General features: G+C 41.1%; 1 protein-coding gene across 1 annotated transcript in view; it reads left to right on the top strand.

Annotated features, from left to right (window-relative positions):
* SPRED2 (sprouty related EVH1 domain containing 2) overlaps positions 1 to 14,465 on the top strand; it is a 96,682-nt gene extending 82,217 nt beyond the window's left edge. The window contains exons 5-6 of the mRNA XM_087716822.1: positions 9,624 to 9,773; positions 10,590 to 14,465. Coding sequence (XP_087572948.1) covers positions 9,624 to 9,773; positions 10,590 to 11,243 — 804 coding nt within the window. The 3' untranslated portion in view covers positions 11,244 to 14,465. The remainder of the gene's footprint in view (positions 1 to 9,623; positions 9,774 to 10,589) is intronic.
* Positions 14,466 to 16,162: the final 1,697 nt, after the last annotated feature.

Below are 16,162 nucleotides of genomic sequence, written 5' to 3'. Positions count from 1 at the left end.
TTGAATCTTAGTTGTGTTTGTGGAAAATTGTCAAAGGCCTACTTTCAGTTCAGAGCACTTCAATAGTTTTCACTATACAAATCTTCAAAAAAAAATTCCACATGTACTTCTACTTGGGATAGATTGGGGGAAATGTTAGGAATCCTCAAACTTTTTAAACAGGGGGCCAATTTAAAGTCCTTCAGACTGTTGGGGGGCTGGACTGGTGGGCAGGTGGGCATACGACTGGGTGGGCGTAGCTAGGTCATGTGAATAGGTGGGTGTGGCCAATTTAACAGTCCATTAAACAATGCACACAAATTAAACTTTAATTTGTTTTGCTTCTGGGGGTGTTTTATTTGCTTTTGTTGCATGTTGCTCTTTTGGTTGACCTTTCTTTTTACTAGATTATTTTTTCAGTTGTTTAGGAGTCTACTGGCCCACTTCAGGAAACTCAGTTTTACAGCAATTCTTCTCAGCCCCAAGGAGCTTACAATCGACAACTCTCTGTGTGTGTGCGTGTGTCTGTCTGTCTACCTCTCTCTTTCTCTATCTATCTTCTGGAGGTGAGGGAGATGAAAAATAGGCCCATTTTTGCCTTTCTGGGGCATCTGTGCACCCCATTTTTCACCTCACCCACCTCCAGAAGCATTCTGCAGGCAAAAAATGGGTGGAAATGGCCTGTTTTTTTGCAGCAATGGGCCATTTTTGCCCATTATTTGGCATCCTGGGGCATCTGTCCACCCCATTTTTCAACTCCCCCACCTCCAGAAGCATTCTGCAGACAAGAAATGAGTGAAAATGGGCCATTTTGGGCCAAAAACAGGCTGTTTTCACCCATTTTGGGCCTCCTGGGGCCAAAGGGTGGCCAGAGCAATGTGAGTGGGGCAGCCTTGTGGTCCTGTGCATGCTGGATTAATAACTTTGGCAGGCTGTATGTGGGCCCCGGGCTGTAGTTTGAGGAACCATGGTCTATAGTGCCAAGCCAAAAAATAAGTATCTTCTGAGATCTTTATTGTATGTATTTTATTTGTAAAAGGATATTTATTATGTAAATGCAACCTGGTTTTTCTATAGTACTAATGCATGCCTTTCAATGAAGATGCTGGTGTTTGTATGTGTGTGTGTGTGTGAGAGAGAGAGGGGGGGGAGGGAGGGAAGGATTTCCTAGTGGTGGGGAAGGCAATGATGACCATCAGATATGGCTAGAAAGGTAAAGCCAAACAAGCAAATTCTATCTTTGTTACAAAGCAATGAACCTGAGGGTCTCTATGACATCACATAAGAGATTGAAGATCTCCTTTTGCATCTGTCTCTCTGTTGCCACATTCAGAAATTTCATGTTCTTTCTGGCAAGTTGGGCCAACACCAAATTGCTGAGTTTAAAAATATTCTCAATAGTATATACCAGGCTTGTTTGATCAGTTACATTAATCTCAAACCTTCAATGATTGTATCAGATTTTGAGCCCACTACTTTATGACGTTCATTTATTCTGCTCAGAACAAGCATATTAGTTACGGGACATTTGCAGGCAGTCGGAAAATGAGACAAAAAAACATTTGAAAGGAGTGTGGAAACATTGTGCATAAAGAGACGATATAAATATACAGATCCAAGAAATGGAGGAAACAAACAAAAAAAAACTTCGGAGATGGAGATATGTGAAGTAGTTGCCAAGGGCAAGAAAACTGGACCCGAAATATCTTTGTAAGATAGATTGTAGGGATGTGAGATATTGCGAAACTTGCTAATATGAAATTACTTTTGCTTACAATACAGAGGATTTGTTTAGCATATGTATATTTAGTTTGACCATAGGCCTAGCTAGAATAATGATTTTTCCAGCTGCTTTATGTACAGATAATTGCAATGTCCCATATAGAGTATGTGAGTAAGTTCTTCACATTTGGCTCCTGCTTACTAAACCAAGCGTCCTTTGGCTGCATTGTCAGCATAAATAATAAAATAATGCAAAACCATTTATACATTTTTAAATATATATATTATTTTCTTTGTCCCTCTCACAGTCAGAACTAAGGAACTATGTTCCTTTCTAGAGATTCCTTCCTGAAGCTTTTGGCCTACATTTGTCTCCCAGAGGAGTGTGAAATATGCTACAATCACATTGCTAAAATGTGCGTGAGAGGGAACAAGAGAAGCTAAGTTTGATTTCACAAATTACAGCCAGTTCAGTTCTCTACACCCACCCAACTAAAAATTTGTATTTTCGTTCCTAAAAGAACTTTTGATTGCAATATGTCAGAAGTTTAGAAAGGATAGGAGAACCAATTGAAGTTTAGTAGACTGAATCTACAAGGCTGGTTTTCGTAATATTAAAAGCTGCATCTTTGTTCAAATGGTATAGTATGATTGGGAGCCTGTTGACTTGTAAACCAAAATCTTTATATTCTATTCTTTTATATTCTAAGTGAACCAGATCACTATTCCTTATTCTGTAAGCCATGGACAAAACATGACGCTTGAACCCAGCTTCCATTTTCTGTTAATACTGTATCTTAGATACCTGCCTTTCTTGGTTAATGAAAGCCTTCAAGAAGGAATCTTGGTTAATGAAAGCCTTCAAGAAGGAAGCAATACTGAATGCTTCCTTGAAGGAGAAGATGGTGCCACCTGCCTTGAAAGAGGCAGTAGTGCAATCCTTCTTCAAGACATTATTGTGTCAGGCCTGGAAGCCATCTTTTGTATTTCGGCCTGCCACATTCAATGCTATGGGAAAATAGGAGTGGGGTTATATGGAGTATGGGAGATATATAGTCAAAATAGCATTCCTTTCTCGGGAGAGTCAAGGACATTTTGCCTTGCACCTGGAGGGGTATGACTGGGAAGCATCTCCAGTTGGGACTGTGCCTGATTGGGCAATGTGATGGACATGACTTGGACTTTAATTTGGGTGGGCAAAAACCTGGAAGCTTTCAGATTCGGGTTTTCCCAGATGTGCCAATATGCCATCTCTAATAAAATGGAATTTTGAGGAACTTCAAGCCTCGGAGTTTTCTTTCGTTGGGGGTGTTACTTGGAACCCTGACAAATTGCTTGGCCAAGCAAAGTTAGTTAACTCTCAGCCTATTAAGTGTGTCAGTGACAGTCCCTTACTGGGAAGACTTGTTGAGAGGGTTGTATGGCAGCATTTGCAGAGAACTCTAGAGGAAATCCACATCAATCACTATTGCAGATGGGAAGGTGTAAGTCCTGGCCTGTTTGATCCCTTGGTGACCTTTACTACAGTGTCTGTTTTAATTGTCAACAAGAAGGGGGAGGTACAGTGTTGCAAGTGTTCTTCATGACTGAATGTTTCAGATCAGTGGAGGGGAGGTAAGAAGCTGCTGGTGGAACCAAATCCCAGGTGGGTACATCTCTGAGAAGGCAACATTGGCTCAGGTGTTTGTCACCTCCCACTGATATTACTTCAACATTAGGTTGCCTTTGAAGTTGACTCAGAAATTCCAACTAGTCCAGAATGCAGTGACTTCAGTAGATATGAATATATTGTGAGTTGACTGTGTAGCACTCTGAGAGCAGCACTTCTTACCAATCTCCTTCTGGATGCAACTTAAGGTGCTGGCTGTCACTTTCAAAGTCCTTCATGAATATACACAGGATTGACTACTTCCAGCTGTTTCTTGAAGACTGAGCTCTCTGGATCCCATCCCTTAAGGAATACCATCTCCTGACATGCCAGAGTCAAGCTACTTCTATTGCTGCCCCCCCTTCTTTGGAACAATATTTCCCCTACCATCTAATTCTTCTGAATGCAAAGCTGTTTTGGGTTTAAGGTTTGATATTTTGTTGTTATATTTTTGTATCGTGTTTTAATCTTACTGATCAAGTGGATCTGTAAGCTGCCCAGAGTCGGGTATGTGCTCCTTTTGATTACTGGGGAGCTATATAAACAATTTTTATAAATAAACTGGGCATTTGGTAGTGATTTTTTATAAACTGCATTTGCAAAATTAGACCCTAGGTAATTCATTGCAACCTGTGTCTGTGCAGAAGAGCAATGCAAACAAGATGAACTTATGTGTAGAGAAGCTCAGTATCTTTTAATGGACATTGTAATTAAAAGGCTGCTAAATGTGTTGGTACTAATTATTCACAATAGCATTTGCATGCTAATGTTCAGTTGCTAAGGTTTTTAAAGATAGAATAGCAAAGGGTTAGGGTTAGGTTTGAGTCATAGAAATGGCTGGACATTTTGAACATCAAAACTGAGTAGTAGTTAGAACTGAAGAAGCTTAACCAAGAAAGTCCAGTTGCCTTTTGGAAGAAGCACCTTTGGGACAACATGACCTGGACAATTGAGAATTTCTATAGACAGCAAAACTGAACTATATGCTGACTGAAGACATGCCTCAAGAGCACCTTCATCTCAAATGCAACCAATTTACTTATATCTGTGCATCCATGTGTGAGGATTTGATCCTGAGCCAAGAAGTAGCTTGCTTGGATCTCTTTGTCATTTTCTCAAGACAGATAAATGAATGGTAATAGTAAAAACTGTGTAAGAAAGTTCTTTGTTTTTCTATGTGACTTTTGGGAGCAGATCTATATTGCCTATAAAAGCTTGATCAGGTTGAAAAAGTCACCCTGCGTCATCTCCTCAAGTTCCAATTTAGTTTGAGCACCGAATTTGGAAATTGTCTTTTAGCCTAGAGCAGCGGTTCTCAACCTATGGGTTGTGACCCCTTTTGGGGTCGAACAATCTTTTCACAGGGGTCGCTGGGAAGCCTCCCATAGAGAGGCTGGCAAGAAGCCGGTTCGAAGGGAAGGAGCGGCTCGGGTTCCCCGCGGAAGAAGAGGGGTGTGTGGGAAGGAAGTAGGAGTTGGAATGGAGACGAGGAGGGGGAAAAGAGAGACACGCGCAGCACAGAGGACACTGCAAAGCAGCTCTCTCCGAGTGATGGAGGTTGATGGGCAGAGCTACAGAAGCCAAGAGGTACCATTTCTGAGGCATAAAACAAGGCGTGGAAAATAAAATAAAGGAACGTGGGATGCGTGTACGCTGAGATGGGTAACAGTGCTTAGCATGGGTAACAGTCTTAATAGGCTTTGGCCCCTCTCCTGCGGCTCCCTGCTGACCCAATCGCACAATCTCCTCTCCGCCCCGAGAAGGCACGAACCTCTCGCCTGCTTTTGCGATTCCGCATCCTTCGCAGGCAACTCAGTGTTGGGAAGAGCTCCAGCCCTTTTCTTGTGCTCATCCCTTGAGTGCCTGCACGCAAGCAAAATACCCTCCTGGGGCAGGATCAAGGCAGAGGGGACAACGACTCTCCTCCCGTTGTCGCCATTGCGCTATGAGGTGAGTAACTGGGTATGCAGTGCAGGAGACTCCTCAGCGCCAGACTCAGGTCAGCGCGAGCCGTGGTACCCTTCGTGTTGGCTCAGGAAGGAGAAGAATGGGGAGCAGCAGCAGCAGGTGGCTGGGTGCAGGGAGGGAAGAACTCCAGTTCTCCTGTGCTGCACAGGGCTCTCCTTGCGCAGGGTTCTGGAACTCTTCCCTCTCTGCATCCAGAAATGGCTGCTCTGGCTCTTTCCTGAGTCAACACAAAGGGGACCGACCTGAGTCTGGCGCTGAGGAGTCTCCTGCGCAGCGCAGCTAGTTACTCACTTCTCAGTGGCAGCAGCAGCAGGAGTCGCTGTCCCCGCCGCCGTGTTCCATGCCCAGGAGGGCATTTTGCTTGCACGTGCAAGAAAGAGATGAAAGGGGAGAAAGAGAGAGAGAAATGAAAGAGAGCTGGAAGGAGAGAATGGGAAGGAGGGAAAATAGAGGGAAACAAATTAGAGGGAGAAGGGGGAGAGGGAGAAAGAAATGAAAGAGAGCTAAAGGGAGAGAATGAGATAGAGGGAAAAGAGAGGGAAACAAATCAGGGGGAAAGAAAGGAAGGGAAAAGAAAGAAAGAAAGAAAGAAAGAAAGAAAGAAAGAAAGAAAGAAAATGAAACTTTCTCAGACCTATGATGAAAGTAAAGGCAAGCTAGATCTCTTACCAAGAAAACTGCAGTTTGCCAGAAGGCACAAATTGGAAGCAAGTCTGATTTTTTAAAAAGAAAATAACAGTGATGGCAAAAAATGCATCTGAAAATAAGATTATTTATAATTTTGGATAACGTATTATATTGTCAAACTCAAAAGAAATCAAAATATATATCTTATTGTTGTTAGTACAATCTTGCCAGCTTCTATCAACTTAGAGTTCACTATGAAAAGATTACAGAGAAGCAATTTCCTACAATTAATAACTTTGTTTTGGATTTGCTATCGTATTCAATGAGAAAGAAAGAAAAAGAAGGAAGGAAAGAAAGAAAGAAAGAAAGAAAGAAAGAAAGAAAGAAAGAAAGAAAGAAAGAAGAGAAAGGGAGGGGAAAAATAGAGAAAAACAGAAATGAGAGGGAGGGAGAGAGAAGAGAGAGAGACCCTATTCTAAATGAAAACACTGAGCCATGAAACCTTGGTAGGCATGTCTGGGGGGGATGTCATGTGACTGGGTGGGAGTGATGTTGAGTTGGCCATACCCACCCAGGTTTTGTGGCTCCCGGTATTACATAGTAGCAACGAAAATAATTTTATGGTTGGGGGTCACCACAAAATGAGGAACTGTATTAAAGGGTCACGGCATTGGGAAGGTTGAGAACCACTAGCCTAGAGTATAATGAATGGCTATCAATACAGCTAAGGATACTTAAAGGAAGGGATCTGCAACTAGTTTTTGAAGTGATTTCTGCCTTCCCTGTCCTATGGGTAGGTTCCCTCCAATGCTATTCAAGCAGAAAATAAACCAATGAAGATTCAAAAGCAAAAATTAATTATAATAATGCAAGATTATTGCTCTCTTCCTTAAGCAATCTCGGGATACTCTGATCTGCTTTAGAATGCTGTTTTATTGCAACTGGTAGGAAACAAGGACTGGTTCAAAACAGGTATTGTTTCTTTGATTTGGTCTCCTCAAGGCATGCTATGGCCAAACCAGTATGGTTGCAAAATGGAAGGATAGCTTGGGGCAGGAAAAATAACCTCTTGTAAACATAATGGATACTTTTGAATGCTGGATGGACCTCTTGTTTTTCTTTCTGTTCATACTGGCTGCCACCCAGAGACAGGCTGCTTGAAATCGCTAGGTTGCCTGTTGCATTGTCCAGAGGCAGTGTTATGCATTGGGAGGTCCTTTTTTCATGACCAACTGTACAGAAGAACTCGGAAACGGTGGCTTTAAAAAAGGAGGAGGCAACATTAATTAGCCAAGTGATTTTTTTTTTTTGGCCTCCAGAAATCATGGGGAGCAGGACCATTGATGAAGAGGTATCACTAGGAGGAAGAAGGACAAGCATCTCTTGCCTATTTTTTTTTGTATTTGTCGATTTGTTAAAATGTGGGCTTTCTTTTTGTATAACTTCTTTTATTCTGAAACTTAGCAGTTCAGTGGCATGTTCTCAGGGTAGTCTTGGGAGTACAAAAGGACAGTTGGGGCCAGCATATAGTCTCCGGATCAAGGTTATGCAGACATGCTCTTCAGAGGCAACAGTAAGGCTAACTGTTCACATCTTAAATGAGCATTGTGGGCCTTTCAATGGATGCTGTGCTAAGACAGTATAGTGTCTTAGCATGGGAATCAAAACGTGAGTGCCTCTGTTGCTTCTTTAAAGGGGAAGAGTCATATTGATGCGGGTTTGGGTGTTGTGTTAAATGTGAGTCTCTAAAGCATGTGTACCTTTCTCCATTCCTGCCCTCTGTCTAAGATTTAATATTAGCATGACAGGTGAAATACCATGTTTGTCTGCAATAGAAGCATTTCAATTAAAAATTTGTGTTAAATTTTGCTCACATGCTCTGCCTTCATATTTTGCTATTTACAGCTTTTAAAAATTCCTTCCGACTTCAGCTGCGCATCTGTGAGCTTATGCTGATACATTAAAAAGACCGTTATTGCAAGCAGAGATTTCTCAGAGCAGGCAGAATGATATTTTAAGAAGTCAGATGGGGTCACTTATTTGCAGTTATGATGTTCATCCACACTTATTTGAGCTGGAATCCATTGCCAAAATAGAATTCAACAGCTGATGCCGCTAAAAGTTTGAAAATATTCTTTCAAAATATGCCAAGCTTTGTATAAAAGCATAGTTACTTTTATTGATCTAAAGTTTCTTCTTTGGGAAGAAACAGAAGTTAAGCAGCCATTTAATTTATCTGTAAAATACTTTAGGTTGTTTCATAAGAATTGGGTTGTCTTAACAATGCTCAGCATCAAGAGGTGGTGATGTACTAAGTAGACCTAGATGAAGTTGATCCAAACAATTCATTTTCTGTTTGGATACAGGCCAGAATGTTGGTTTACCTGGAAGGTAACTAGCATGACGATCTAACATTTGTGCAACAGATGTCAGCCCAGTTTTGCAAGTTAGGATCACAGGGCCCCAGGCGAATTTGTTAAAAGCCTGTCTGGAGGGCCAAAACTGTATATGAGTAGTGAAAGCATATTCTGGGCATCAGATAAGGATTTCAAACATGTTTTTAATTCTTTCTCATTTCAGATGTACACATTGTTTATAAAGGGGATAAAATCCCATTTTCGTTCATGTGTGTGTGTGTTTATATGCAGTTTCCAGCATCTCTAAAGGAGTCCTTTGCATAGTCCCAAGTCAGAATATTGACATGTGGTTTCTGGCTCTGGGTATTTCAGCGTATCACACCACTTTGTGACTTGAGAATTCTCACTGTACATTTTTTTTCAAATTGCACATTGGTTGAAAATAAATAATTCCGGTTTCTTCGTTGAGTGTGTAGTACAAATTTGCTAAAATTTGTCTCAAATTTTCCTGGTGATTGAAAGGCAGAAAAATTAGCCTGAGAAATTTAAGAGTGACTTGAAATGCAAATGCAAGGGTACTTAGGTGAGATCGGCGGTATAGAAATGTGATGAATAAATAAAGATAAATAAATAAGTGTTACTCCTTGTTATTTTTCTCTGAATTGTAGTATACAGAGATCTCTTTGAATTTGTCAAACAGGAGGCAGGTGTGTGGGTAGAAACTTGATGTTATGGCTGTAATTTGTGTAACAGCAACTTAAATAGATTGGGTACATTTCTGCTTCTTAACGTTAACATTTTAAGACCCACAGACTTTCAGCTATGCAGTCACTACATAGTGACTCTTCTGGTCTCTGCCAATAATAGCCAGTAGCAAGGGGCAACGTTTTGTAGTATTTTGACATACAACAGTGCAGTGTTCCCGATGCCTCCTTAATTTTCATGAAATAAGAGGTTTAAACAATGTTAAATCCCTCTATGTAGATTAGACTGATTATTCAACTAGCTTTTTGCCACCGAAATTGTTTATATTGGTTTGTAAACCACCTGGGTTCATAAAACAACACTATTTTATTAAAACTAATGACTAAGCTGTGGTTCATCCTGCTTCAGATATAACATTGTATATGGATACAAAATTGTGACTTGTTTTCCTGGGTTTTAGTGTTTGACATAACCAACCGTGATTTTGGAAAAGTTGGTCAATTTAAAATCTAGCTGCTTTTTTTTTTAGGGTGGGAGGTGTGTATTGTGACCCAAATCTGCAGAAAGATTGTATTCACAATTTAGTTAATATTGTCCCATTTGTTTGTTTTTTACAGAATGCCACTGACAGTTCTTCTAATTCTTCTCAGAAAAGAGAGCAGCCTTTACGAACACTAGCATCTTCTCCATCCTTTGAGCATCACCGAATTTGCACCCGTGGCCACTTTCATGACCAGTTTAGCCCTGAGCTTTACCATCTAGAACAAGTGAGCCTTTCTTTAGATTCTTTCCTTGCTGCTCCAGCATGCTGATTTTTCTTCATACTCGCTTGGCCAGAAAGCCAAAGTGAATATCTGCTAGTGTGAAAGCAGGAGCTCTTTGATAGAGATCTGTGATATGAGCTCTACCACTATTGTCTTCCAAGTCATGACTAGAAATAGCAGAAGATTTATTAGGCTTGGTGTGTTGCCTATTTAAAATTTCCTATTTAAAAACATTGTTTTAATTTTAAATTTAATTAAAATTTAACCTATTTTAAAAGAGGTTATCTTTGAGACCAGCTGTTTCTTACAGCTGCTCAATATGTATATAAAAAACAGCATTGTACATTTTGACTGTAACTGAAAATGCATTGGTATTCTCTCCAAATGCTACAGTCCTGATTGGTTATATACAGTAGCTTAGCTTTCTAAATTCAGAAGGAATAGTCAATCTTGGGGTACTTGGGGCTTCATTTAAGGCCATAATAAGTGACTGTGGGAGTTACTGTATACTCCAAAACCCCAGCTTGTATCCTGCTGTGGAGAGGAAGCTTCAAGGCACCCTTGTTGGTGTCCTTCCCTACTCTAGAGAGTATCAGTTGAGGAAGGGTGCCTTTCTATGGGAATTATAGTTTTGTGTGCCACAATAATTTGCAGTGTTGGCTTTTACTGTACATATAATATTTTTAGCCTTTGCATTTACTTGTGTCATTGTCTGTGCTGGTATCTCTGATAAATCTACTGCTAAATGTCATACTCGCCTGCTGGCTTAAAAAAATTGTGCTTTCTCAAATCTCTTCCCCCCCCCCTTCTCTCCTATAGTCAATCTTACGATCGTGCCGCCACGTCAGCTTCCCCGATGACGACGAGGAGATTGTACGGATTAATCCAAGGGAAAAGAACTGGGTGACAGGTTATGAGGACTACCGTCATACCCCTGTGCGGGGGAAGTACATTGATCCCGATGATGGGGACTCCTATGTGCGGTTTGCCAAAACGGAGGCCTCGAAGCATGACTACAATTACCCTTATGTCAGTAACACTGACTTTGATCGAGGGGATGACATTAAGGGTGCCGTGATTAAAACTCAGCCAGTCAGGTGTAAACAGCGGCGGCGAAAAGAAGACGGGGAAAGGTCACGGTGTGTCTATTGTAGAGACATCTTCAACCGCGAGGAAAACAGGCGGGGTCAGTGCCAGGATGCTCCAGACCGAGTCCAAAGCTGTATCCGCCGAGTCAGCTGCATGTGGTGTGCAGACAGTATGCTCTACCATTGCATGTCTGATCCAGAAGGAGACTATACAGACCCTTGCTCCTGCGATACCAGCGATGAAAAGTTTTGCCTCCGGTGGTTGGCCCTAATCGCCTTGTCCTTTCTGGCCCCTTGTATGTGCTGTTACTTGCCCCTCCGGGCTTGCTACCACTGTGGGGTGATGTGCAGGTGCTGTGGTGGGAAACACAAAGCAGCTGGATGACAGCGCTCCAAGCCGGTGAAGGCCAGTTTTGTTCCCCTTCTTGGTCTGGAGCATTCTCGGTTTGCGCCCATCTGAGCCGGCCTTGGGAGCCTGTTGGAATCTAGGAACCAGACGGCTCCTTCTCTTTCCCTCCCACTTGGCTGCTATGCATTGATTGCTCCCGGAGTTCTAACAGACTAATGTACCACATAGACGTTTGTATTATTGATCTGTCATCTAGCAGAAGGTCTTCTGTGTGATTATTCCTTCCCTCCTGCAAGGAAAGCATTTTGAGATGGGAACGGTTGACTGGGACAGAATTTGCAACATCTCACGGGGGTTACCTATATTTAGCAAGCTTGACACACCCGTGAGAGTATATAACAATGGAGTGAAATCCCACTTTGGATTGTGAGCACCTTGCAGCCAGTTTGAGGGTATGGATTCTTGTGTATACAAAAGATGTTTGTGGGTAATAATTGTGCACCATGGTAATGTAGGGCCACCAATTGCACAACCTACAGTTCCTGAAAAGTCCCATCATGGTTTTGGGGTGGTCTTCTGGGATTTTCTGATTTTTCAGGAGTCAGCTAAAATGTGGGAAATGAGCCTTAGTATTATCTGTATTATATGTGAGAATCTGAGAACTCCTGTGATTTCAGACCAATTTTATACACAAAGTGAAATATTTATAAATAGGTTTCTCCTCTTCCTCTTTCCCCAGCCAACATCGCCTTTCTCTTCCAAATAACAGTGGAAAAATTAGCTTTGCATTGATGTTCTTCCCGATGAAAGCAGTCTTTATGCTGTGGTGTTCCTATCTGAGGCAAAGGGGGAGTTTGCATGTTTTGAGATTGACATGCACTTGTGTACCTTGAACAGAAAAAGTGGGAATGATGCTTTTAAACTTTGTCCACAGGTCAGTATGCTAAAGATAAGGGAATGAATCCTCCTCCATCCCCCACTTTTTGGAATCCAGGGTGGGAGTGTGTCTGGAATTAATCGAAGATTTTATGCTTTCCAAACTAATCCAGAAATATAGGGAAGCCTCAATTGCAAGGCATTTCATTGGCCAGTGTCTTTGCCTTGAAGGCCTTTGAACCAATGAGGGTGCTTTGAACATTTTCTATCATGGAGTAGGACATAGGACTGCCTGCACCTAGATTGGTTGGGTATGGATTTAATAGAGCCAGAGGGCACCGCCGCTATAGCACTTGACAATCACTTAGATATAGGTAAGAACATGGCTTTTTAAAAAATCATTCAGTTTCTTTCAATGGAAGTGCATTTATTTCTCTCTCTCTCTTTTTCCTTTAAAGAAAAGCCTAAGAAGAATTGACACATACTGTCCCAATCATGAACCCAGAGACATTGCAGAAACGGGGAGGGGAGAGTTAAAAGAAGCATTTACTCATGTTTTTAGTACCAATGCGTGCTCTAGCTGTCCCCTCCTCCTTTTCTTTACTAACCTGCATGCCTTTGTTCTTAGGTGAAATTGACTGAGAACAGTTTCCCCATCCAGGCAGCCATTTCTCAAGTTCCTGGATCTGCACAGTAATTATACTGTGAACGTAATTAATTCCTAGTGATGTTGGGTCAATGTTACTATTTCCTCTGTTCTCAGTTCAGTGACATAATGCACAGATAGGAAGAAAAAGTAACCGGGCAAAGTTGCATCAGGGTGTTTGTAGGGTTCATTGGCCTAAACCAACATCCCTTCCCCACCCCATCCCCAGCTATCTGCTGTGCAGACAATAGGATCAACCTGCAGTTGGCATAAGGCCACCCTGTTCTTCATTCTCAAATGCACTGAACCAGCATATTTGGCATCTGCAGAGAACCAGGGTGAATAGTTCAAAACTGGACGAATCCCAGGCCCTTCTTATCATCTTGCCGATACTAGGTCAAATATTTTCGTAGCCCTCAAGGTGGGCCCTGCTGAAATCACTAGGCATCCCGACACCGACAAGCCAGTGAATTTCAATATAACTTGGTAGTGTACAAAGCGTGCATGCATTGCAAAACCTGTATCAAACCCACTTTTTGATTTCTGAGTTGTAAAATACAGCAGGGCAAAGTGATAACCTTAATTTTGTGAGGTTTTTATCTTCTTTTAAAAGTCATGTCTTGTGTACAAGGCTTGTAATTAGCTGGGGAAATGATATTTTTCTAATATATGATGTGGAAATAGCAAAGGTTTTATTCAAAGGAATAAAGTGTAGAACAGTTTAGCTATAATATAGCATAGTACAATCTGAATATTCTGAGGCAGCTATAGGCGCTGGCTTGTGAGAACAGGCACTGCTGTTCCTGCTTTGGGCAGCTGACTGCCGGGGCATGCGTGGCCTTGCCCCTCTCCCACCTCTTCTATTGCACATTGAAAGGAGTCTTAATTAAAAGAAAGGGAAATGGCTTTTTCGTTTTTGCCAAATAGCAGCAACCAAGAGTGAACACATTTGCATTGTTCCATGCGAAACAGGCCAGCAAGCTCCTTCTAGGAGTGTTGTCGCTTTGATCTTGTTTAATTGCATATGCAACAATCTGCGATGTTATGGCCAAATCCTGCAGCCAGAGCAACCCTGGTTATACTCAGGCATTGATTTCACAATCAGAGGACATTCCCCCCCCCCTTTTTTTTGCAGTTCTCTGCTTTGGGCACTTCATAGAATGCATTGGACCAATCCAGAAAGACATGGATCCAGCACCCTCTCAATGAACAACCCTCCTGAACGCAACTTCCAACCCGACCGTTTGCCATGACAAGCTACTCTTAAACTCAGGGCACCTCAGGAGAAGTCTTGAGGAGAGGCCACACTGACTTGCAGGTGTCAGTGTAGAAACCAGCCAAAAAAAGATCTTGCATTCTCCTTGCATTGCCTTTAGAGGCAGGAACTGATTAAACATATCCTGTTCCCCTGCTGGCTGGGCCTGTTTTTCTCCCCTGGCTGTATTGAGATGATTTGATGCTAAAGCTCCTCCCCCTGTCAATATGGTCCTCCTTTGTGTGTGTGTGTGAGGGGGGTGGGGTGCTTTTTCCCCTTCCAGAGCCCCTGGAGTTTCTTCTCATATCTTCACAGCTGAACAATGAACACTTGGCTGTAAACCCTCCTCTCATAAAGGGAAAGTGAGGAGAGTGCAAACTCAGATCTTTGACATAATTTGCAGAACGATACTGGGATTGGGGCAATTAGTTTTAGTTCTGCATTTTACTGCGAATCTACCTGATTTTTCATTTTCAGACCCTTAATTTATCTTTTTAAAATGTGCACTTACGCAAGAATGTTGGCTTGCAGTTCTCCAAACAAAAAGACACAATACCAAGGTGTCAGGAGAAAGGTGAGCAAAAATAATTAGAGTGTAGAATTGCCTTCTGCTGGGAAATATGCTTGCCATTTAGCACAAAAAATGGTACAATTGTTGCCTAAAGTTAGTGTTTAAAAAGATAAATACAAAGATGGGATAAGCCTGGGTTAAGGCTTGGAAAAAATGAGGAATTGAAATTCAACATTCTTTCATCCTTAATAGCAAGTAAAAATCTGAACTAGATCACTTCATCTTTCACATACATAGGGAACCAAGTAATATTTTTTTCTTTGTTTATCAGTAAGAATTCAGTAAAACTTCATATAATCTCCTTAACATACTAGTTTACATCAGCTATTTAAAAAATAATTCCTCAATTGCAGCCTTCAATCAAAGGGTGAGTCAATTAGCTCTAAAATTTACATTGTTCATTTTTCAAATTCCAAATTTGGGATTTTGTATGTAACATACAGGCAACATGATATAGTACAAATGAAAATACTGCTGTTAAATATCCTTTTTTGGAAAAGTGCTAAATGGTAAAGGAAGCTCTTCACTTTACTTAGTATTAGTATTAGTATTATTTTTTAACTGGGGAGAAATTTATGGGGCAAATGCATATTTTATGTGCCTGACAGCAAATGACATCTTTCCAAAGGGTGACTAACAAACATCAAGCCAGCCTCAAAAATCAAATAATGGAACAACTTCATTATCCTAGTTATTGTTGCAAAGTTGTCCCATTTTCCTGAATTTCTATAAGGTCTTTCTCCTCTATGAAGCACAACACTACAGAAGATATCTTAAGGATTGTCAAGGTTCCCCATTTAAATTCACCCTATTTATTTTGTTAAAGCAGCTAAAACTTTCCACCTTGCCTCCTCCTGTAAATTCCTTCTTCCCATATCTACCTTGGCTTTCTTTGAATCTTTGGCACTTTGTTTCATGTTCCTTCTTTCTCTCTGTGCATTGGAGCAAGAGGGTTGTTTTGGGAAGGAGGCTTCAGAGGAGCACGAGCAGAAATGGGGATAACTGGGGGGCGGGGTGTAAATATTTCCTATTGATCGCCACACTGCAGCTGATCAGTGTGTGGCTTTCTCCTCCTCTCAGCTTTTCAGTACTGACATTAATCATCTGAGAAATGATTCAGATTTTATTTTTGTATCTGTGGTAACAATCCATTAACGAAAAGGTGGGTTTTTTTCCTCAGTTGTGATTTTTTTTTCAAGCTATTGCTCACGTTAACAGATTTAAGTGCCTGAAGCAAACTTCCATTATGTATCTGTATACTAAAAGTTAAAAACTCAGTTGTATTGATTTTTATAAGCCTTTTTACCTCTGTGTAAAGAATATATATACAAGTGTATGATGTACATTTTAGTTCTTAACTTCTTTTTTATTGTTTCTAATAAGTATGATCATTGTAGCTATTGCTTTAAAAATGTATCATGTAAATACAAATACATCATATAAAAACAAGTAAGTGTTTTTCATGTTTTGACAAACTGGACACTTTGGTTAATTGATAAGATTCAAGACAAATGTCTAGGGCAGTGATGGTGAACCTTTTCGGAACCGAGTGCCGAAAAGATGGTACGGAAATGTTGTGTGTGCATGCACATGCTCATCGGAGGGGC

This window comes from Thamnophis sirtalis, unplaced genomic scaffold (genome assembly GCF_051295495.1).
Source record: "Thamnophis sirtalis isolate CommonGarterSnake01/CBP01778 unplaced genomic scaffold, rThaSir2_p1.2 scaffold_5, whole genome shotgun sequence".
Classification (NCBI taxonomy): Eukaryota; Metazoa; Chordata; class Lepidosauria; order Squamata; family Natricidae; genus Thamnophis; species Thamnophis sirtalis.
This window is presented reverse-complemented; position numbering and strand designations above follow the sequence as displayed.